At 37.2% G+C, this 26,077-nt stretch overlaps 1 protein-coding gene and 1 long non-coding RNA gene across 4 annotated transcripts in view; one reads left to right on the forward strand and one right to left on the reverse strand.

The window, feature by feature from the left end:
- The first annotated feature begins 4,509 nt into the window (after positions 1-4,509).
- LOC307151568 lies at positions 4,510-5,722 on the forward strand. The gene is made up of 2 exons (XR_013819902.1): positions 4,510-4,692; positions 5,102-5,722. It is a non-coding gene; the product is annotated as an uncharacterized lncRNA (long non-coding RNA).
- A 2,948-nt stretch (positions 5,723-8,670) lies between these two features.
- rassf7a (Ras association domain family member 7a) overlaps positions 8,671-26,077 on the reverse strand; it is a 48,022-nt gene continuing 30,615 nt past the window's right edge. For all 3 annotated transcript variants that reach the window (XM_079859701.1, XM_079859703.1, XM_079859702.1), the window contains exons 2-6: positions 15,819-15,970; positions 14,546-15,408; positions 13,224-13,392; positions 11,378-11,464; positions 8,671-8,952 (exon numbers count right to left, since the gene is read on the reverse strand). In XM_079859701.1, the coding sequence (XP_079715827.1) occupies positions 8,921-8,952; positions 11,378-11,464; positions 13,224-13,392; positions 14,546-15,408; positions 15,819-15,921 (1,254 nt within the window). In that variant the 5' untranslated portion in view covers positions 15,922-15,970 and the 3' untranslated portion in view covers positions 8,671-8,920. The remainder of the gene's footprint in view (positions 8,953-11,377; positions 11,465-13,223; positions 13,393-14,545; positions 15,409-15,818; positions 15,971-26,077) is intronic.

Genomic DNA, 26,077 nt, shown 5'->3' on the forward strand with positions numbered 1-26,077 from the left:
AAATTGTAATTATTCTGTCTTGCAATACCAAAATCCAAATGATTAGGTTAGAACACATATGACAACATAGCCTACAGACTGCAGCGCATTTTAAAAATAACAACTGTCCATACTGTTCAGCCTCCACTGATGATTATTTTCATGCATTCTGGCTTTGTCCACTTGTTCAGTCATTCTGATCAGAGGTCATGAGCTGTCAGACATCCTTGGGCTCAGCATCCCAATTTGTCCCATCATAGCTTTACTGGTCTACCGATTTCTAATCATCTCAAACCATTTTTTTAAATACTGTCCATAGCAAAGAAACAGATTCTACTTAATTGGAAAGACAGAACAGAACTCTCAATAAATCATTGGCTCAATTAGTACACTCAAACTTGGAGTAATTAACTGCATTTGGACATAATATAGATTAATTCAAACAAACCTGGTCCCCTTTTTCAATACCTAAATAGGAGAACTGATTCCTCTTTGTCATAAACCATGAGAAACTCATAAGGAACATTTGTTAACATAACATATGTAGCTTATATCCTGTCAGCTTGTGTCAATTACTTTTCTTATCATAATTTAAATTCTACTGCCCTTAAATTTGTTGTCTTCTTTTCCTCTTTTTTCTTTGTTGTCTTTCCAGTGTGTCAGTATTTGGCATTAGTATTTTGTATTTGGTATAAATTACAACAGACTATTTCTATAATAGATAAATAAGTAATACTTAATATACTGTTCTACAATTATCTTTAGATTGATGTCATTTATATATTATAATGTTATGGTATACTTTCATTTCTTTTCTATGTATGTCAATAATAACAAATTTGTTATTGCTATTATGATTGTTAGTGGTGGTAGTAGAGGTAGCAGTATTGATATTTATATTATTACAGAAAAATATGTCCTCCTTTCCTCTCCCCTTCCTTACAAAATCCAATTCCAAAACATTATATATAAACACTTATAATTTATACACTCTATAAGCTGTCTGGGTCTCTTTTATGTGTACTTTTGTCTTTATACATGTCATTGGTCTCTTACTTTGTATAAGCAGCTATGTCTTGTTAATAATAATAATAATAATAATAATAATAAAGTATTATTCTGTCGTAAAACTGATCATGCAGACATAACCTTAAGGCCTAGAGACTTAAAACCTGGCCAGATGCAGGTCTCAATTTGGGGAGACATTGGCAAGTTATGACCTTAATTGGCCAACAGGAGGCGCTACATCAATCAAAAAATGCTCCTAACTCCTCATGGCGTAAAGCGCACGGTGCACTTTGGGCGTGTCCAAATCCACTTTTGCGCATGGTCTAAAAGGGTTGTTCCTATTCTCTTGATGAGTAATTGGTGTGTTTTGGCCGTAACGTGCAATAAACCAATCAGAGTCTCATCTCCCATTCCCTTTAAAAGCTAGTTGCGCCATGGCGGATTAGCTATTTACATAGCGGAATTTGCAAGCAGAAAAAATGAACGCTTCTCTAGCGAGGAAACGGATCTGCTCATGCGCGAGGTTAAAGCCTGCAAGCAGACCATCTACGGGACAAAGTGTACTCGTGTTGTGCACCCGCCTATAGGTGCATATTACTAACTAACGCACTCTTTAAATAACAAAAAAAAAAATATTGCGCCATTGACTTTAGACCAGGTTTTTGTTGGTCATTGCCTCAGTCTATTTCAGTTGTCTCAAAAGAGCAACGCGCCAATAATGCGCATGAACACAGCTGGTTTTCAGACCGGCAGCCCATGGGCGCACAGATGGGCGCAAATGCATTTGCTATTTAAACAACGTGGGGCAGGACGTGAAAATGATAACTGCGTCAGGCTGAAACTAGCATAAAATACTTGCGTCGTTCCTGGCGCTGCATTTCACTAAAATGGCTATTCTTTAACGCAATGAGATATTTTCAACAAACTTGTAAGGCTCATGTACGATGTCATTCTATGGTGACACAAAAAAATCTGCAGCGATTCACCACTTGGTGGCGCTATAATACGAAAAAAACATAAAAACTACGCAAGTTAGTCTGATTGACTTGAAAATTGGCATGCAGTGTCTTTGTCCAAAAACATGGCTGCCACAGAGGTCTGTGCGAAGTTTGAAAGAAAATGGCCACCGGGTGGCGCTGCAACATATCACACATACACAATATTCATATCATGTTGAATCTCCTCAACTTTGCCTCAAGAACCTGTCAATAAAATTGTTCATTAAATATTTGCAATTACTTAAAATTTACTGTTTCAAACTCCTCGTAAGCCGTTTGTCCAATTTGTTCGAAACTTGACATGCATCATCTAGGGACCCTCATGGCTTAATGATCGATTAAACTGTTTAGCAGATACAAATTTTATATATATATCTGGTATTGCCCATTGTGAGTAACATTTTGTGTGCACAAAGTATAAACTGGAGAACAGGTCATTTTGAACGAATTCTGATGCCCAATTATTTCAACTGAAAAATGAGGCTGTAATGCTACTGTTGTCCACTAGAGGGACCCGCAGGAGTGGAAATCTTTTCGATGTAATCTTTCTATGAGTTTCCAGCATTGGCTGATAAACAAATGCTTAAAACCATTTTTTTTTTCTGGTAATACTGTTTTATATAATTAGTTCACAAAGAAATATGTGAAATACTTATAAACCATAAGAATATATTTTCACAATTACACATCTTGATAACATTGAAAAGATATTTGTCTTTGTGTGTGTGTGTGTGTGTGTGTGTGTGTGTGTGTGTGTGTGTGTGTCTGCTTTAAAATTGATTTGCTTTGAGATTACTGTTAGAAACCAACACTTTCAAAATGAAAGTGAGCCAATTAGTGGTCCTCTGTTGCCATCTGCTGGTTATAATTGTAATTTTGTCATTCTACTTACTAAAAGTTCTTTTCACAGGTTTTGCTTTTGCATTCATGTGTAGACCTTATAAAAACACTTATAACACTTAAAATCACATTTTGTCAGCTTATCACTTCATTTGTACTGAGCTCTGTTTTGACAATTGTGCCACATAATGAATAATGTGAAACCTGAAAATGGTGTTATACAGAGGAGATTTACAGTACGCCTTTTGTTACATATCATCATTTATTTTAAATATCTATATCTGCAACAAAATGTGTGTGCATGTGTGTGTAAGCATGCTTAGTGTGTAAGTATTATTGTTTAAGCCTTTCATTCTTTTGTGTATGATTTAGTAAATTCTCCATCATGGATATTTTATGGTGTCAGGCTGTCAGCCCTTCATTTTGCGTTGGCCTATGGACCCTAACAACATAGATGGCATGAAGGTCTTAAAAAGCAGCTGAGATATGAAGATATTGCAGCTATATTCAAGATTGTGACAGGCGCGCGCACACACACCATAAAATCTGTTTATGTTTTTTGTTTGTTTTTTTACAATTTTGTTTACTTCTCTAGCCTTCCCTATAATTTCATAAAACATAATTTATACTATATTTACACTATATTTTTTTCAGATCAATATGCATTCTCCAAATTGACTGGTGAATTCTGATAGGATTGTTGTCCCTATTCATTTATTCGTTCATTTTAGTCACAGTATTAAATTATTTGCATTATTTATTTTATTTAGACAAGCAGTAAGAACATGAAAAATGCTTTTACGTTCTTTTGTAAAATTCCGTGCATTACCCCAAGAATCTTAATTCACAAATCTTTTGAGGTGGGGGAAAGAAAAAACGATATTTCAATGCAAAGTTTCTCCAAGAGGAAAGCAATACATTTGCAAGAGAACAGAAAAAAATGTAAGCGCCCGCTTTTTCCTATCTAATTTTTTCCCTTTATTTTTTAGGGGCTCCCCGGATCCATATTCGTTAGTTTATTTGTAAATTAATGGAAATGGAAAACAATTCTAAAACAGAGTTTTCAAAATGACTTTTCGCGCCATCTCTCTCTCTCTCTCTCTCTCTCTCTGTCTCTCTCTCTCTCTCTCTCTCTCTCTCTCTCTCTCTCTCTCTCTCTCTCTCTCTCTCTCTCTCTCTCTCTCTCTCTCTCTCTCTCTCTCTCTCTTCCCCCCTTCTCTCTTTGCATCCTTCGTACGTGCACATCCACACTAGCTTCATGGCTTTACTATACACAGGCGAACAGAGTCCAACCACTTTCAAGACGCGGGTGGAGCTCTTTTTTTCAAAAACACGTAAAAGCAATATATAATTGTATAAGCTGAGAAATAGTACATCAGAGTCCACTTGCAAAAATCAAAATGCAAAGTGTAATGCGGATATTACTCGAAATATAACAGAAAAGCGGAAAGTAAGTGCGCCGAAAATGGTTCATTCCTAAAGTACGACGTGCAAAACCGAACGCGCCGCACCCCGCTATAACACTCAGAACATCCACCAAACGACGTGATGGTCACATACACGCCCCTCTGACGCTGTAATTCGATAATTCCATTTAATAGGCGGGGTCTCAATGAAGGGATCGGCCGAATATTGGCTGACTATCACGTCAATCAAATGCTGTTTTGCATAAGCAGGTCAGGTTGCAGTTGCAGGGGAGTGGGCAGGGTTGGGATAGCTGAACTTCTCCGCTGGTATAGTGTACTATCTTCAATTTAATACTTTATTTGAGAAATGATTTACTTTGCGTGTGTTTTGATAGGACACCATTAAGGAATGTTGGTTTTGCTCTTCTTCGAGTAATTAATGGGTTTACTGGGAAGTTAAGGTGAGTAAGTGTGGCTTTTAGCTCTAACGTTAATTGTCTGTCAAAATTATTTTTATCAGTTTATTTGAACATGCGATAAACAGATAACCTTGCATAATTGTATCCTTTAATATTTCAGCTTTATTGTTCTTGTATGAGACATATATAGCGATACATTGACATATCATCAATATTTTACCATAAGTGATAAATTAAAAATTGAGACTTATAATGAATCAAAACATGGTTGGAAAATGTCTCATTTATATGTACTAACATATTCAGGCGTTTCATCCATAAGCCACATGGTCGAAGAATAGATTAGATTATGTATAACTCATATAATTATCATATAGTAATATAATTATAAGAAAGAATTTTGTATATGCATATCCATCTGTACTGTTATATATTTATTATATTTATTCAGACATTGGCAGTGATATACTCCGGACTCCATCAGATCTTGTGATTTCTGAAAGCAGGTAAGCCACTGACTAACGCACATTGCGCCTGTTCTCCACTCCACTGTGCGTGTGACAGCGGCTAACCAGCTTTTGGATGTGTGCCTTACTGGGACTGTCCCACTGGAGACTCCCGGACGGATACAGTCACTGGAGGGACACTTTTGGATCCACTGGCCCTCGACAAATCTTTTTGTTCCTGTAACTCAACTGGTAATTCTCTGTGCGTGAAACCAAGCGTGTTGGATTCCCATGAGCACATGTCCTGAATAATCAATGTACAGTAAATGTAAATGTTGAATGGCATCAGACAGTCACAGATCTACAGTAGACATGTGCTCAGTGCTCAGTTTTTAACATGTGTCTCTATATTAAGTTGTTTATATATGCATAATAACGTTACCAATATATTTTGCATGCAACCAGCAGCTCTGAACTTCTGAACTTGTAGGTACAGTAATACAAGTTACAGTAGCTGTGGGAGTGTCATTATTTGTCAATCGAAACGACTTTGAATCATATTCACCCGTTTAACAAACAGTGTGATAATCTTACATTAATTTGTCATTAAACTTTCATTTTGTTCACCCTTTTCAGTTTTGGTTTTGTACAGTATGTGGTTTAGACATTTTCCCTTTTCAATATGTTTGAGATTTTCATGATTTGACACTATATAATATTATGGAAATATAGGCTATCAAATAAAATATAGAAAATATAAACCTTAAAGTTTCCGTATATATTATATTGCTAAAAATATAAAATATTTATTTTCTTAAATATAAACATGCTTTTAGCTACAAAAGTTTGGTTGTAAGATTTTGCTAAAGAAATGGGTAATGCATATGACAACAAACAAGTTGTTAACACTTAATAAAAATAAATGTAAATTTTTTTTCTTTTCAATGTTTTTTCTTTTCAATGTTCAATGTTGTCATTATTATATTATGTTTAAAAATATATAAAAAATATTTCTAATGTTGAGTATACAAACATGCTTTTAAGCAACAAAATATTGATGTTGTAAGATTTTAACTAAAGAAATGGGTAACGTTGTGGTGTGACGCAAAGTTAACAAGTTGTTAACAATTTAAAAGTTACATGGGGGGGGGGGGTAATACTTTTTAACAAATTTGATTTGTAAACCTTATATTAAAAAAGAATATTAAAAAAAAATCCTAATGTTGCAGCATACACTATTGTTTCATATTATATAGGCTATATATATATGTGTGTGTGTGTGTGTATATATATATATATATATATATATATATATATATAAAAATCCTAATGTTTCAGAATACAAATTTTTAGCAACAGAATAAAAGGTTTTGGTGAGATTGTGCTAAAGAAACAAGTAACATGGTATGACACTAAGTTAACATGTTCATTTTTAAATGTCAAATTTAGTCAAAAATACTCCAGGCTTTTGTCTTGAAAAGCACAAACTGCACTTTGTTACATAAATCTGACTAAATTTAGGTGATAAATGGTTACATTTTGGAGTTTGAGCTCCATAAAATGTAAATCCTGCCCCCTAACATTAAATCAAATTCTTTATACAATCTCAGAAAAAAAGGTACAAAAGCTGTCACTGTGGCGGTACCTTTTCAAAAGGTACACCTTTGTACCTAAAGAGTGCATTTAAGTCCCTCAAAGGTACATATTGGTACCAAACATGTACATATTGGTACCAGACGTGTACATATTAGTACCTAAATGGTACATATTAGAACCCTTTTGAAGGGTACTGTCCCAGTGACAGCTTTTGTACCTTTTTTTCTGAGAGTGTAATGTATGGCCATTATTGGGGAAAAACTCAATAACTGAAAAATCATTACTGTGTCTCTTGTGTCTCGGACTGCATTAGTGCCGTTAATGGCTCTGGTCCACTTCAGGGAATTCATCACAGATTAGAGATTTGATTTGATTGAATCACTTTTGAACCTGCCTTTTTGTTGTGATTAAACCTCCCTTGGTGTATTAATGTGAAAATTATGAATTAAAAAATATAATTCTCATTAATGTAAATTCATGAGCATATAGCCACGCCTTTACGTGTGTGTGTGTGTGTGTGTGTATTTATCCTATAGTTCCTGCTGACAGGCATAAGAGGATTGGAGGCTTATCCACCATGGCTGACGGTTCCTTGATCTTATCTATATAATCCACTTTCATATAGTTATTCATGATATCAAAACAGCCAAGCTAAAAGAGAACAACTCAGACAAACCAGGTTCAGGTAAAAATCAGGGTTTTTTACACTGAATCATGCTTGGTATTTAAAACCTTTGTGGTGAAGTGGAAGAACAGATCTGTGATATTATAAGTTAAGATGTGTAGAGTTTTTTCCTGTTAGTGGACTAATGAAATTATGACTTCCTTTATAAAAATATGTCTTTATAGATTTTTATACACTATAGGACAGTTCTGGGTTTAGATTAGTGTCTCCTAAACTTAATTCCAAGAACCATATTTGATCAAATCAGATTCAGACCATATACGTAACATGAATAGGTGATGATGAATAAAAAATGTTTATTACAATTCCAAATTATTAGAATAATAAAAAAAAAAGAATAATTTTTAAATAAATAAAATAATATATTAATATTATGTATATTAAATGTGAAATGTATTGTAGTAAGTAAGATATAAGTATACAAGCATATAATGCCTAAATATAACAATAAAAAATATAACTAAATAAAAATATATATTTGTGGAGGTCAGGCCAGCTTAAGTACAGTATAATAACACATAATACCAAGAAATTCAGAAAATGAATGTTAATTGTTTTACTCAAAATATCTTAATATAATTTGTAATAATAATAATAAATAAGTGTAAACTTTGGACCCCACTGTCAGTGTCGTTTTAGAAGAATTAAGTTTGTTTTATTCATTTTTTCCATAGTTTTTATTTTTTATTACTCTTTTCCATTTTAGTAGTTATTTAAACCAAATAAAAATGAAAAGCTGAATAATTAGCTGAAATAAAATAGGTTTTTTTGGTAACACTCTACAGTAAGGTCTATTACTTAACTTTAGTTAATCCATTAACTTACAGTGCATGAGAAATGTATTTGTTCATGTTATAAAATTACAACAGTTTCATGTTAGCTCAGGTCCGTTAGATAATATTAACAGATACAACTTTTGATTTTAATAATGAATAAGTAAATGTTGAAATTAACATTAAGTAAGATTAATAAATGCTTTAGAAGTATTGTTTATTGTTAGTTAATGTTATCTTAACTAATGGTAACCAAATGTAACCTTACTGTAAAATTTTATTTCAGTTTAAGTTTATTTTATTTCAATCACCAATTTTTATGGTTTTAGTTCTAAACTAATATCATGGCAGACTGCAGTTGTGTGATATGAACACTCATGTTAGCCTATAACATGTATATTATTAACCCAGTGTAAGTGTTAGAAAACATTCCCTGTGTTTGCTTTCTCTTAACATCTGAACTTTGTGAATCAGTAATGGAAAGTGAGTCTCGTCGACAAACCATCAAGCGCAAGTCATCTAAGACACAATGCACAGTCTTTATTAAATACATAGACAAAAGTAAAAGTTCTCGAGATAAAATCTGGTAATATTTTACAGTAAATACATGTTTTGAAATGTACCAAAAAGTAGTAAATATATCATTAATATATATATTTATTCATATATACAGGATATATATATATAACATGAACTGTTATACTGATGCCGGTTAAGATGAATTTAAGCAGAAAGTCATTCTACATCCTTAGCCCTGTGCTTCAGGTTTATTACCGCCAAGACGATTCCCTGGAAGTCAGGACTGCAAGACACATAGAAAAGTACATTGAGTGAGGCTGTTGGGTTTAGAAACCATGATAGGTACAAAAATACTTCATCTGTGGAGGTTTCAGACACATTCCCATGCACACAGCAGCCGAGAGAACACAGCGGGAAGCTTCAAACCCAGAGAAAAGCCCAAACGTCTTCACTCTGCATGTAGCAGTCGCTAAACCAGAAACATACCGACTCAGTCTTATGGAGGAATATGTAAAATATAGCACAAGGCATTGATAATATGTGGGAAGGATAAATTCGACATCATTGGTTCTTTGGAAATAGCGAATACACACAGAGACTTTCCAACAGTCCAGATACAGACCAGAAAAAAACAACTGATCACTGCTAAAACATCTACTGATGATATTCTTGTCATTTACATGTTCTTGCACAAAGAAAATGTCATCATTGGAAAGTTTCTCCTTAGAATAAGTAGCTAGCCACTGGTTCCGCTTTTTAAAAGTCCCAGCTTTGTAATTGTTTGAAAGTATATGAGTGGAAATAGTTTATATTTTTGAATACTTGTAAATGCCATTCGTTCACAATCATATGCCACAAACGCGATGCTTCCAAAATGACTCTTTTATGTACACTGGTCACAATCCTTGTATTAACATTCAGAATGAATAAAATGACTGTTTTGGATCATTGTCCACTCGGGCACATCTTGTGGACAAATAGTTGTTTAAGGAGACAAGAGATATTAACATGTCACATCATTAGACGTTTTAAAGTGATAGATCACCCGAAATTGAAGATTTTGTCTTGATTTATTCACTCTCATGACGTCCAAACCTATATGATTTTCTTTATTCCGTGGAAAACAAAAGGAGATATTTCGCGAAATGTTCAAGCTGCTGCTTTTCCATTCGAAACCATAAGTAATCAGGGGCAAGATTCACAAAACATTCTTAAAGGGACAGTTCCCCCAGAAATCTAAATTCTGTCATCATTTACTTATCCTCACGTGAGACTTTCGTTCATCTCTATAACACAAATGAAGACATTTAAAATGAAATCTGAGAGAATTTCCCTCCATTGACAGCTACGCAACTACCATTTTGACGCTTCAAAAAGTTCATAAAGAGATCGTAAAACTAATCAATATGAATTGAGCGGTTTAGTCCAAATTTTCTGAAGAGACACGGTCGCATTTATGATGAATTTAGGCTTTTATTTACATATAAACATTGATCAGCAAACGTAAACCGAAGCTCAAACGTGATGCGTAATAAGAGAATGAACCTCATTGGTTCTCGCACGTCAAGCGAACATGCTTGAGCTTCCGTTTACCACAACTGATGTTTGTGTTGATGAGTGTCTATATGTGAATAAAAGACTAAATTAAATCTGTTTATTATATAAAGTGATTGCGTCTCCAGAAAATTTGGACTAAACCGCTCAATACAAACTTTTTGAAGCGTTAAAGTGGTAGTTGCAGAGACTTTCAATGGAGGGACAGAAATCTCTCAGATTTCATAAAAAATATCTTCATTTGTGTTTAGAAGATGAACGACAGTCTTACGGGTTTGGAACGACATGAGGGTGAGTAAATTAAGTTTGGGGTGAACTATCCCTTTAAAAATATAATTCTTCTCTGATACACATCGCTCCAGGTTTGGATTGGAACCCCAAACACATTCAGGTTATGCTGAGTCCAGCTCATCACTGGGAAAACATTCAGTTACATGGAAGAAAGTTATACAGGTTTGGAACCCCAAGTAAAGTAAATGAAAACTGAATTTGTATATATAAGGTGAAGTATCCCTTTAATAACACACACACACACACACACACTCACAGAGAGAGAGAGAGAGTGAGAGAGGCACTATAAATCAGCGAAACAGGGCTCAAAACCACACAATGTAAGGACACCAAACTGGGACAGAACAGCGTAAAAAAGGAAAGGTGTGTAGAGCTCAAAGGAACACTGCGGAAACACTTTAGTTTGCGAATTTTAAGACAAATTACATCTTCATAAGCAAAAATATCTCAACTAGACTTAAGTTGTTAGCAGCTTGTCAAGATGTAATTTGAAACCAGCCCACTACCCCTTTAAACTAAAGTGTTGAAGAACACAGGTCATAGTAACACTTCTTTATGAAAGGCACTACATACTGACAATGTAATATGTAACATCCATATTTATAGACCCAAGTAGTTAAACAAAATCAGCATATACTGTATATTAATAATACTAATATACAGAGACTGAAGATATATCGGTAATGTTGTGTAAATTAGTTGACGCAATGCCTTTCAGCTAAAGTGCTACAATAATCAGGCATGTTGATGGAAAGAGTGCGGTTAAAGGGGGGGGGGGGGCACCATGCAGGCACCAGACAGGACTGTCCCGCTGGGGTTGAGGAGCAGGGAAGCAGCAGCGGGCGTCTGTCACACATACACACCCTCAGGGTTCAGGCTGGACACCAGCGGGTGCTGCAGGTTTCGAGGGTGACCAAGGAACTGCTTAGCAGTGGGACGTGGGGGGGAATCTGTGCCAATGAAATATGTAAGTCAAATATACAACAACAACATCAGACATTCATATAAAAACACATATCTGTGCTGGCCATATAATGACCTATTGTCATACTGTACTATACTGTACTATTTGTGCGGTATGCTATGTGTATTCATGGAATAACAAAAAGAAATGCAGTATACAACCAAAAATCATTAAAAGAAATGCTGTATCCCACAATGCAACGCACTTTCCTTTTCCAGCTGAGATGTTTAGAATCTCATATATATATAAATGTTTAGAACATTTTTTTCTCTATCAATTTTCACGTTACTCTAATATTTAAATCCAAGAAGATAACCGAATGCTATATTTTGAATTACATATGCATAAACAATCATAATTGGGTAATATGACAACAAAGTGAGACAATTTGCCATTACATACTGCATACTGATTCACATGTTCAGAATAGGGATGCACCGATATGAAAAATTTGGCTTATACCGATAATTCTTTATATTTGAAAGCCGATAACTGATATATTGGCCGATAAATCTAAATCTTTATATATTTTTTGTGAGCCTGATTACAAAACCAAAAGTCTCACCATAAAAAGCCTTGTCACAAGCACACAATTATAACGTACTCATTATAATTTTATGTAGCCTATATGACAGACTCTAATCATATTTCAAGCAATTCAAAACCATCATGGTGAAAAGCTGAAGGAAATAATTTATCGGCTTTCCATCGGAAATCCATTATTTATCTGCTTTAATATATCAGCCTTCTTATCGAATATCATTTTCTCACCAGGCCAATAACGATAACATAAAAAATTAACATATATCAGCTGATACCGATAGGGTGGGCGATAAATCGTGCATCCCTAGTTCTGAATGAAATACTTGTCTACTGTGCAGTATATACTATTTAAAATATATACTATGTGAAACAGTATGCATTATGCAAGGATAAACATTTAAAATAGTAGTATGCAATCTCATCATGTTACATGTTTAATTTAGCGAGCATCATCTAGTCTTAAAATGTTGCAGGCTATACTGTAGCACACTACTAGAAATGCGAAGATTTGTATGGTAGTATGCTATTCCAAATTTGGTCCATGTGATTCCAGTTACCACATCATTAACACATTGCATTGTAGGATATAGTATTCTGCAGTGTGTATTTTGTATACTGATTTGTATACATTATAAATCAGTAAATCATTTAGGAATTCCAAGTATAGGTGTGAATACACACTATAGTACTATGTTAGCATGCAACTAGTTGGTAGTATGCAGTAAACAGTATGCTAGTATTCATTTATTTACTCTGATGAATTATGCATGTGTACGTGCAGTAGATTTAGGGTACGTTTACACGACAACGATATGCTTAAAACTGAGAAGTTTTTCCTTTGAGTTTTCCGCGTACATTGTCAAAACGATCCCCATTCACAAGGATCCGCGAAACCGACTAAAAACGCTGTATTCTCCTGCCAGGCCATTAGATGGCGACGAAACACTATAGACTGAACACGTAATACGCATGTGCATGACGTCACCATCTTCAGAGATTCGTGTTTTTGTTGTTTATACGGAGACCGTTTTCAAAAACTTGCACTTTAGGAAACCCGTTTTCAAAAGTTTGCGTTTTAGGCACCCAAAATGCTGTTGTCGTGTAAACGAACGGCCAAAACGCATAAAACGTTTTAGGTTTTAAGTTGAAAACGGTGTTGTGTAAACAGCCACTTAGTGTGTGTGTGTATGTGCAGGCCATACCATTGTGTTTGTCCTGCTGTTGTTGAGTCAGGTCCAGTTCTTCTGGGTGTTCATTAAGGTCTGTGCGGGATTGAGTGTGGGTGGGCAGGGCTCCAGCCTGCTGGATAAACTGTTGTAAATTACACTGTCTGAGCTCCTTATTCAACTCCTCCACTTCCTCCTGCTTTGCCTACACACAGAGAGAACAGACCATCACAAACAGCCTGCTGACGAAAATAAAATCAAGTACAGTTTAAATCATTATGAAGATGAATTATTAAACTCAAGTCATTTTTGGAGTTGCTGCACTGTAGTATGTTGTTAAGAAGCCTAAGATTGGATACATTTTAGATGTTTGTATTTATTAAATTATTTTTTTATATTTATAATATAATTTTGTAGTACCTTTAATCAATCCATGCAAACCTTTCGTTTTAATCCTGTGAATGTTGTCTGAATACAAAACTTTGCTTCTTTTCTTTTGCTTCTTTCTTGTAATTCCACCAGCAGTCACAAGGGGACGCCATGTTTTAACAGCAACAACAGCCAAGGCAGTAAGTTTGTGCCCTTCGGCTGTGTTTACAGTAATCTCAGGATTTGTCCTCAATGGGTTTGTCTGACACCTTTACGGCTGTAGATTTCATGTGTTTAACAAGACAAGCCAAACTAAAATACAGACAAAGGTAGTCAAAGGTAATCACAAAGTATGTGACTCAAGTAATCACCTGAGTTTCTATTCGCAAACTATGATAATTCACTGTGTGGTCGTGGAGGCAGAGCAGCCTACTTGTCTTACTTCACAAGACTTATCTAATGGGAATAGATTTTGATTATGTAAGATCCGGCTAGTCATGGCTGATTTTCTTGCTTTTTGGAAGAAGACATAAAGGAAGATTTTTGAGTGGCACTGCGATATGAAGTAGTTCAGATCATCTTCACAGAACTGGAAGTCTTTGATTTAAGTCACTGGAATAGTGAAATATTGAAATGTCTGGTGCATAATTACCTACAGTGTGAAATTCATACACGCCTAGCAGGAAAGGAAACTCATTTAATAGGTGTATACCTTTATTTTGTCCTTTCAAGGCATAAAATACACAGGAAATAAAATAAATGTATGCGTGTTCAAATAAAAACATTAGTTTTTGTGCACAGAAAGTAGGTTAAAAGACTGAATGCATACATTCTGAGTGAATAATTTCAAAAGGTGAGTTCCTTTGCTCACTTTCAGATTTTCAGTTCATTGCTCGTACGCCCTTTGCCTAAGGGGACAGTAATACATGCCATCATTTTTCCGCCAACAGCTATAAACCTCTTTCTTGAGCCACGCCCTCTCTGCTTACCTTCAGCAGAGTCTCCGCCCTCCCCAAAGCCTTCTCAAGCTCTACAAGCTCTGCCTCCAAGTCCTCCCCCTGCTTTTGTCGACTTTGAACATCTGCCTTGACTACCCCCAAAGAGTCTTTTGAATCGGGCTGATTGGGCAAGGTGTCCACCTGTAGCATTTCCCTCTGAACGTCCTTTTCAAGTTGTATTGCACGAGTGTTGAATTCATGCAACTTTTGCCCACAGTCATCCAGTTTAGCATGCAGCTCTCCTAATCGCCGCTTCATCCCACGCTCCCTCTCGATCTCTAGCTTTAGTTCCTCCTCCCAGAACTCCTCGTCCACCAACTCTTGCTGGTTCTTCCACAAGGTATTTTCCAAGACTTCTATCTCTGCCTGCAGGGACGACTCCTCTGTAGACGTTTGGTCCCAAGTCTCGCATTCCCTGTCCAGATCCACCAGCTGGGACTCAAGGGCACGGAGATGCTCCTGCTGCTGGAGAACATGCCGAAACACCTCCTCTTTAGATGGCGCTGGAAGGTACGCCGTGTGAGGAACTGGGGATGCCCTCTGTTCAGGAGAGGGTGTTTTACGAGAGTCTTTAGTTTTTGTACGAGGAGAACAGGAAGGGCCCAAGTTGAAGGTTAAGGATTTCTTCGGTAGTCCCCGTTTGGGTTCTGACGTGGAAGGCTTGGAGTGAGGGAGGGTGCGGTTGTGCAGACTTTGCTCTTCACTGCTGCTGGGACCAGTCCGCCGCAGGAAGAACTGTACCTCACTGCTATGTTGGCCCAGTTTGGCCAGGGACTCCAGTGGGCGCTCATTGGCCAGAAGTTGGCGCTCAGTGTCCCTCAATCTCTGAATGAGAACATAACGACCCGTCTGGCCTGTAGAGAGCACAGGGGTAGTTAGAGACCAAAAAATGCATCACACCTACTTACTTACTTTTCTGTACCCTTTTTATGTGGCCAACCCCCTTGATCTGGGGGAACTGTCCTAGGGTCATTTTAAGTGTCTTGCTCAAGGGCACTATGGCAAGGGCTCATTGACCACCACTTTGTTGGCTTCTAACCTACAATCTACTGGTTAGTCAACCCAGATCTAATGAAATACGTCTCTCTATAGCAGGCATTATGTTTACCGTGCAATTTATACGCCATAAAGTGCGTATCATATGCACGTAAAAACTCATTTTCGCGTATAAATTGCACGATAAATACAATTCGTGCTATAGAGACAGCCCAGATCTTTGAATGTCTAACCTCACCACCTTAAGTTCATTCTCAGAGGTACTTACCAATGGCTTGGGCGAGTGCAATGACTACATCTTGGCATGACGTCTCTTCCGACAGGCCGCAAACCACTCGTACAACTCCATCAACCCAAACTTTCAGCTCCATCAGAGACACAGATCAGCTTACATCAGCAATGCATGACAATATCTGGATTCTGAAATAACAAAACAGCAACAGTGACAAGTTATTGCAACATGTTTTCATGGTCTGAAAAAGATTACATTACAAACTTCAAAAATCCATTGTCATTTTCAGTGATACCTTGCAGGTCTGATTCAACAGTTTTTAAAAAGTATTATTTTTAAGTTGACGCCATCCTAAAAAAAGCGACGCCCATGGTACAAGATGCAATACAATGGCCGAAGACATCCATGTGACATACATATGCATAGAACAACTAACAAAACAATGCACAAGAATCCATGGATTAATAAGAATTAGTGTATTCATTAATTATATACATCACACGTTCAGAGCTTTTATACATGCTAAGTTTCCCTCCGAACTGAATGGACCAATTATCAGTGCTATATGACTGAAGCCTGGTTTATTTAATTGTGCATTCGTGGCGTGAAAATATGATCTAAAACAGCCACATAAATTAAAAAGTCAGATGAAAAGAGGAAAGAAACTAATCTTAATGCACAAACATAATTTAGAAAACTTTTTAATCTATTCATGACCACCTATACTAGAATTTATCTTTTTTTTTTATTGTATTTATTGTGGTAAATTCTGACTAACTTGTAGAATAAAAAAAATAAAAAAATGTTAATGAAATATATTTTTCTACTATATTACAACTGTGGAATGTTGTAGCCATAGTTTCTAAATGTGTAGGTTGCTATTTTTCATAACAAAAGCTATAGATCAATAAAAAAAAGACAGAAGTCAACATTGGCCTACTAAGGAGACATCAATGGTCTCACCTATAATTTACATTTACATTTATTCATTTAGCAGACGCTTTTATCCAAAGCGACTTACAGATAATTATAGCCTTATTGTAAAAAATGCTACAGCTAAACAATTAAAATAACTATAGTACAGTTTCATAAGGGCAAGTACAAGTTAGAATCAAAAGCTTTAAAGTCTGGACCTTCTTGAATTATTAACCAAACAATCAGTTTTCCCCATGTGTAAAAATGTGTTCTGTTCGTAGGATGACGGACAAGAAAACCTGACCTTCAGATATTCCAACATGGCAGAAATCATTAAAAGTCTGATGAACTGTTAAGGAGTAGGAAATAAACTATTTCAAAGTAAAGTTAGTTTGACTTTCCATGGCACTTTGAAGTGGAAAATTCTGTCAAACTGACAAGGTCCCAAATGCTTAAATAATCTAAAATAGCTACATCATATATCCTATGTAAACAAGTAATAACTAGGCTATTACTTTATTGGAGTTATGTTATCAACCAACTTTGCATGTGTGGATAAGTAAAAACCACGAAAGACCATTTTGCAAGAATACATCAATAAACAAACAAGCCCTGGGACCCCTCTAAAAAAAGTTTACTCTTCAATGTTCAGACCAAAACTACGTCCTCATCTGTGGAGTTTGAGAAGACATAACGACCAAAGTGGCAATCTCTAGTCTAAACTTGTCAAATAAGGTCCATCCATAAAAACATCCATAAAGAAAAATCAAGCTATTATCTACTTCAGTTGTTTCTACCTGATTGCTCAAACTCTGCAGGATTTCCAGCCATGAGACATGAAATCATGATTGAACATCAGGTCCAGTGGGTAAGCAAATTTCAAGAGTTATTATTAGCAGGAGGTTGATGGACTCATAGCTCTGCTCCAATTAACTGCACTGCTGGCTCTCTTCAAAGGCATTTTGGCAGATGAATGCTTAAGGGAACAGACAGGCAGAACTTAGTTGTTCAGAGACTGCATGTGCTTGCATGTGTTTCTGACTCCACTTTGAAGCCCCACAGCAGGAACAGATGGCAATGCTAAGGTAAGGCGTAGCATCTGAACGTTTTAGCCGTGCAGTTATTGAGTGAATCCCAGTTTGTGAGATTAATAAGAGTGAGACAAAATGAATGTTGTCTCTGTGCACTTTGACTGTTACGTATTACAACCTTTGTGAGGAAATTCTACGGTAAAGTCTACTGCAATAACTAATGAAAACAAACAGTGCTGAGATACAAAGAAGACCATTTAGCAGCTGGTAAGTACCAGATGACGGATGCTCTATCTCCAGGCCTTAAAGTCAGGCTTAATAGAGAATAAAGAGAATGAGGGTGAGAGGAGCAACTCACAGGAACATGTCTGGGTCATATTTTGGCCCCAAAATCTAAATATATAATGTATATAAATATGTTTTTCTTATGCATTGTGTGTGTCTGTGTGTGTGTGTGTGTGTGTGTGTGTGTGTGTGTGTGTGTGTGTATGTGTATGTGTATGTGTATGTGTATGTGTATGTGTATGTGTATGTGTGTGTATATATATATATATATATATATTATATATATATTATATATATATATATATATATATATATATATATATATATATATATATATATATATATATATATATACACACACACACACACACACTCACCTAAAGGATTATTAGGAACACCATACTAATACTGTGTTTGACTCCCTTTCACCTTCAGAACTGCCTTAATTCTACGTGGCATTGATTCAACAAGGTGCTGAAAGCATTCTTTAGAAATGTTGCCCCATATTGATAGGATAGCATCTTGGAGTTGATGGAGATTTGTGGGATGCACATCCAGGGCACGAAGCTCCCGTTCCACTACATCCCAAAGATGCTCTATTGGGTTGAGATCTGGTGACTGTGGTGGCCATTTTAGTACAGTGAACTCATTGTCATGTTCAAGAAACCAATTTGAAATGATTCGAGCTTTGTGACATGGTGCATTATCCTGCTGGAAGTAGCCATCAGAGGATGGGTACATGGTGGTCATAAAGGGATGGACATGGTCAGAAACAATGCTCAGGTAGGCCGTGGCATTTAAACGATGCCCAATTGACACTAAGGGGCCTAAAGTGTGCCAAGAAAACATCCCCCACACCATTACACCACCACCACCAGCCTGCACAGTGGTAACAAGGCATGATGGATCCATGTTCTCATTCTGTTTACGCCAAATTCTGACTCTACCATCTGAATGTCTCAACAGAAATCGAGACTCATCAGACCAGGCAACATTTTTCCAGTCTTCAACTGTCCAATTTTGGTGAGCTCGTGCAAATTGTAGCCTCTTTTTCCTATTTGTAGTGGAGATGAGTGGTACCCGGTGGGGTCTTCTGCTGTTGTAGCCCATCCGCCTTAAGGTTGTGCGTGTTGTGGCTTCACAAATGCTTTGCTGCATACCTCGGTTGTAACGAGTGGTTATTTCAGTCAAAGTTGCTCTTCTATCAGCTTGAATCAGTCGGCCCATTCTCCTCTGACCTCTAGCATCAACAAGGCATTTTCGCCCACAGGACTGCCGCATACTGGATGTTTTTCCCTTTTCACACCATTCTTTGTAAACCCTAGAAATGGTTGTGCGTGAAAATCCCAGTAACTGAGCAGATTGTGAAATACTCAGACCGGCCCGTCTGGCACCAACAACCATGCCACGCTCAAAATTGCTTAAATCACCTTTCTTTCCCATTCTGACATTCAGTTTGGAGTTCAGGAGATTGTCTTGACCAGGGCCACACCCCTAAATGCATTGAAGCAACTGCCATGTGATTGGTTGATTAGATAATTGCATTAATGAGAAACTGAACAGGTATATATATATATATATATATATATATATATATATATATATATATATATATATATATATATATATATATATATATATATATATATATATATATATATATATATTAGGGGTGGGCGATATCTCGATATTTACGATATATCGAGATATTTTTTAAACTCGATATGGATTTTGACATATCGTATATATCGATATATTGTTTATATTTATATTGATCTGATTTCGCCACGTTGCTTGTTTGCCTTCTCTGTGCTGTGCTCGCCCCCGCCCTCCTCCGCCTCCTTGCTTTTGTTCCCCCTCCCCTCGCGTGTTGTCTCATTCAACCAAGTCCCCCGAGTCCGGTCAGGCACATCAATCTTTCCCCGCTCAGCGAGTGCTTGAAGTGCGTCAGAAACAGCGCGCGCGCGATCAGTTGTTGTTGGTCATTTTTTGTGTAGCGTCGCCTCTCGCCGCATTGCTTTTGTTTGAGGGCGCTTAACACACTCACACTTAACATGCTCCCCTGTAGAAACGGGCCTGGCAGCTCGCGCCAGGTCTAGACACGGTGAAAGTTTCCTGATTGTGACGGATGGCCGAATTTACATGACACATTATAAATTAGCATTAGCCTACCTATTCTGCTATAGATACAGTGCCAAAAAGAAGAGAAGAGGATAAAGGTGGATAAAGACAGAGGTAAAGTGATGTAATGAATGAACAGTTTATCTAATTGCATAGTAGTAAGATACTGTAATTTAATGGCAGTTATTTTTACCTTAAACTTTATGCTAGCAGTTGTTCTGAGTTCTCCAGAGGCCCCAGACAGTGTGATTTTGTAACAATCATGTCAATTTTTAGATGCATTTGTATCACTTTTTTTAAATGTTTTACTCTACAGTTGTGCAGTTTTTGGGGGATATATGGCTTTTTTTTTTTTTTTTGCCAAAATTAGTAATGATATTTCTATACAGGTTTATTTAAAATAGTGCAATATGTATTATTTCTTCCTTTATTTTACAGTTAAATTATTATTTTTGTATACAGGGATTTTTTTTTTAAATGTCGCAGAAACACTTTGTTCCTACATGAACTGCCTACCTATTTGCACTTCAATAAAAAAAGACTTTGTGGTATTTGGCATATTTGTTTTTGCAGTAGTTTTTGGAGGGTTATTTTTCCTGTAAAGATATCGAGATATATATCGTATATCGAGATATAGCAAAATATATCGAGATATATTTTTTGCTCCATATCGCCCAGCCCTAATATATATCTATATATATATATATATATGCACACACACACACACACACACACACACACACATACACACACACACACACACACTATTTAACAACTATTTAACACACAATCAAGCGTGACAAAGTGTTTCTGAAAGCAGCCACTTGGCATTTGAGCCATCTAAATAAATAATTAGAAACCAGCCAAAGCACACCAACTTGTACGAGTCATTTGATATTTAGGGCACAAACAGTGTAATGTCTGAGTTTTAACAACAACACAGGCTCTGTTTACATCCGGTATTAAGATGTGTTTTGGTCGATCGGATCACAAGAAGACGAGGGAGACACAAGGAGACACAATCCCGTTTACACCTGGTGTTTTAATCCGTCTCTTTTGTCCACATCTGTCCTGATTTCTTCGAGGGGAGGGTCTATGGGCGGGTAAATGTAAAGGTTTTTTCAGATCTTTCGATCTAATGGATGAAATAAGCTCACGCAATTTCCATATGAACACGACCGGAAAAAACAGAAAAACTTATGGAGAGTAGCAGCTTTAGTTTCTACTCTGACTCAAGACCACAATGAACGCTGTGAGTGTGTGGTTAGAAATCAGGAATGGTGAGAGAACATTGTGCTTGGTACATTTTTCGTCTTCAAACCAAACATGGGTCTTCAATCGACCAAGTTTAAATCCCGTCTGGCTAGTGCGCTTCCCATAATGTTATGCATTAGGTCAGTAGGCGGAGAGAAGACGGTCTTTTGTGGCTGTCTGAACACATTCGACCACATGAGCGTTTACACTACAAAAGCAATCTGGTCAAATGTGTTTTCGACTACCTCTGGAAGTGGTCGAAATGAAAAGTAGACAAGCTCAAAACGTTTTAGACCCTGTTTACACCTGTATTTATTGTCGTCCACTTGTAATCCAATCGACCAAAACGCACTTTAATGTCAGGTGTAAACAGAGCCAGATTACAAAACCTAGTAGTGCAGGTAAAGAAGTTACTCCTAAACTCAAGTCCTAAACTTGATATCGGTTTTCTTTCCACCTGCTCTTGTAAGTCTCTTAATCTATTGTTTTTCTGTTCTTCAAAAACTCTGAAATGGTTCATTTTCATCCACACTGAAGCAGAGGAATGCCACCTTGTTGGGCCACGCGGAGCGGAGTAAAACAAATCTCCTTTTGTCTCCTGTACCTCTAACAGGCTCATACTAAATCAGGTCCGTGGCCTCAGGGTAAACTCCTCAATGCAGACCACTGAAGTTACCATGCCAATGAAGTACTGGAATGTGAAAGATGAAGCGCAGAAGAATCAACAGGTGCCAAACTCGGACAGTTTGGTCTTATGCTCACTGAATTAGTGTTAGAGCAGAAAAAAATATATTTTAGCATTGTGATTTGACTCACAACAGGCTTGCATTTGAGATTTGGGTGGAACTTCCATATTAAAGCACAATCACTCGCACATGTCCAGACCCACTGCTTCAGAAATGCAGACCCACCCCAGACAAGTCTAAAACATCCCTGTCTCCTCCCTTCTGAGCGCCGCCTCAAGAAGCTATGATTACTAGAATGATCCCGTTCCTCTCTCTCATCATCCTCTTTATGTTTTGCGGGCTGTTGGGAATATGTCCTGAGGAACAAGCACGCTGTTGTTGTGCAGGCGTGGTGCTTTCTCTTGATGCAGAGTTTATTAGCCAGCTGTTCTTATCCAAACACTACTGTGTGAAGTTGCCATTAATAAATCAGTGTAAATGTATTAAGACAGTTAGAGGAGTGAAGCTCTCGGGGGAGATAGAGTAGATTCACACAAGCACATCTGCAGAATGAAGCACGTAAACACCATCTTGCCCCACAAGGGAGGAGAGCTGTGCTCTCTTTTAGCAATTCAGCTGTTTAATACGCAAAATGTGAAAGCGCAAAAGTGCAAATAATTCATGAGGAAAAAATGAAGTTACACATGAAGACTATGTCTATTGAAGTATTAAACTTCTTGTGCTACAGACATGAATGCGCTGATATTTTCCAAACAGTTCAGGCCTGGCAGATGAAAAATCCAAAACACCCTAGCAACCACCTAGCAACTATCCAAAACACCCTATCAACTACATAGAAACATGTTAACAACCCCAAACACCATAGCAACCACCAATCAATTACCTAGACACCTATCAACCACATAGCAACATGTTAACAACCATCTAGAACTCCCTATCAACCACCTAGCAACTAACCAGAACACCCTATCAACCACATAGACAAAAACACCCTTGCATCCACCTAGCAATGTGTTGACAACCAAACAAAACTCTAGCAACCACCTAGTAACTGCCCAGAACAACCTATCAACTACATAGAAATGTGTTACAACAACCCAAAACAGCCTAGCAACCACCAATCAATTACCTATACATCCTATCAACCACATAGCAATGAGTTAACCACCTAAAATCCCCTAGCAACCACCTAGCAGCTGCCCAGAACACCTATCAACCACATAGCAATGAGTTAACCACCTAAAATCCCCTAGCAACCACCTAGCAGCTGCCCAGAACACCTATCAACCACATAGCAATGTGTTAACAACCATCCAAAACACCCTAGCAACAACCTAGCAACACCCTAAGCAACTACCCAGAACACTTTAGCATCAGCATAGTAACATATTAACAACCACTTATCCTAACAACCAGCTAGCAACACCCTAAGCAACTACCCAGAACTCATTAGCATTTGCATGGGAACATCTCACTCTAGCAACTACCCAAAACACCATATCAACTACATAGCAACGTGTCTGTCAACAACACCCCAAACACCCTAGCAACCACATAGCAATGTGTTAAAAAAATTCTAGCAACCACCCTAGCAACTTGCAGAACATATCAGCATCCAACTTGTTAACAACCACTCAAAACCCACTAGCAACCCCCTAAGCAACTACCCAGAACACCTTAGTAATCAGCCAAATATTAGCCGCAATATGTATAAACATAACGGTGGGAAAAATTCTTTGTGTTCTTCGAAAAGCTCTTGCGCAACTAACTGTTTTGTCTGTTCTTCTCTATGTAATCCAATGCATTTCTTTAAGCACACATCTTTGTGTCCAAGCAATGGAGTATCTTGTCAAACGTCAAACTGAACATTTTTTTACGGGTCACTTGCCATAATGGCAATAAACGAGCAAAATTACACCTGTTTGGCTCATGGTGGGTTAATTTCATACCTTTGTTAATATGAACCGACACAAAAGGCCATTTGTATCACATGCAATAAAGGCCAGTGTTTTCTGTTACAGCTGTTGATGTGCATATATCCCATGATGCACTTCATCTGCAGCCCCCATTTATGCACAACAACTGCTCTTTCTTACAAAATACCTGTGAGAGTGAGAAAACATCTGTTTTTACCCAGCCACAAAAAACAAGTCTAATTTTTCAGCAGCTTTAAACAAAACAGTTGTAAAATACAAGGGCAGGGTGGGACGGTTCTCACTGTCAGCTGTTGTGTGGCTCTGATTGAATGTTTCCTCAGCAGTCGATCACTGAATGAATGAGGTGCTGAGGAAGCAGAGGGATTGTGTCATGGGTGTGTGTGAAGAATTATTACTGTCTCGACTCATTATGGATCAATCAGTGATTTATTAGGATGGCATCTCCAATCAGCAGCAGTGATGCATCAGCAACATCTCTGGATAATGGTCTTTTATATAGAAATTAAAACAAATAAACAGTCAGACTAGGGGTGGGAGATCTTCCCAAAATTTCATATCACGATCTTATAACAAACAATCCCGATTCACAATCTGAATCGCGATCTTCCCAATTTTGAGATGTACTATTGAGAATATCCAGACTATAGACTTATCTATTTGCACAATTTAAAACACAGTATTGCATTAAACAATCAGTTGTCAAACTAGTCATTAAACCCTGAGTTAAACACGGCATAGTCTTCACTGTATGCATTAAATATACATTGATTCTTATTAAAACTACTAAAGTTATTCAATCAAGAGCAGTGAGTGGTTTCATCTTTGTATTTTGTTTAACATTAATGACACAGACAGTAGCAGGTATTTGCATTAGGCTTTAAAGTCCCCCTGTAGTCAATAATGTTATCCCTTAAAACTCATCTTTGATCACCAAAATTACATATTTAAACGTTTTTACCTTGAATGTATCTCTACACCCTTGCCTCATTTAGTATAAGCAGTTCTATGAATATACAAATTAGCCCCGCCTCCACTCACTCACACCAGCTCAGAGATCCACTCGTTGACGATCACACGTTGGCCTGATTGGTTACAAGGTAGTTTGTGACGTCAGAAACACCAGCGATTTCAAACCATGTTTAATACAATGCATGGATCTACTCACCAAAACAAACATTGACATATTTTTGGCCATTTAGGCGCACACCAGAAACCACAAGTATACTTTGCTTGCTCGTCCGTGTTCTGCTCCGTCCAAAAATATTGATGACTCACCTTAAATTTGTAGGCATGTCCCAATATTTGACCAATAAAATCAACTATAGAATGACAATGTTCCATCCCCATATACCATCTTACCACCATAAGTAGCTAATCATTGTCCATAGCTGTGATGTAAACTAAAGGCTAATGGTTATTCTGCAACTTCCTTTTTCAATTCACCTTATTCCGCCCCGCCCACTTTTACTTCTGTCCAGTACTTCCGTTGTAAACCAACTTCCGGTTTAGCGGACCCTCATTCAATTTCGAGGAGAACTGCAGAGAAGTCTCACTGATAAAATGTCACATAATATAAGCTAATTTGTGCCAAATGTGCTATGTACGCGTGTACCAACAGCACAGCAATGCACTGTTTCTCGGGGTAATTTTTAAACGACTTTTAGGTGTTTATATGACCCGTCTGCCTGTCTGATCGCAGCCCGGCCGATGTGTAGTGTTTAGCCTACATTAGCCACAAACATCTAATGTTGTAATGGTCTCACTACAGGACACATACACATGCTATACCTTGTTTGAAAGCTATGGTCCTCTAGAATTCAGTCGCTGGATTTATTTTACAGCCATTACTTGTGTTAGAGATCAAACCATAAGAAATTGCAGCTAGTAGTTAGCTAAGCTAACGTTACCCTCTTGTTCATCTAGTTGAGGCTTTACTTTCTTTCTACACCAGTTCGTGGCTATTTTTTTCTCATTTGTTGGCAAATGCAAATGTATGGTGATTAAGCAAACAAACTGGTGTAATAATGTTTCAAACTTTACATGTAGTAGTGTTTGTGCACATCTTC

This window comes from Squalius cephalus (genome assembly GCF_949319135.1).
Source record: "Squalius cephalus genome assembly, chromosome: 23".
Classification (NCBI taxonomy): Eukaryota; Metazoa; Chordata; class Actinopteri; order Cypriniformes; family Leuciscidae; genus Squalius; species Squalius cephalus.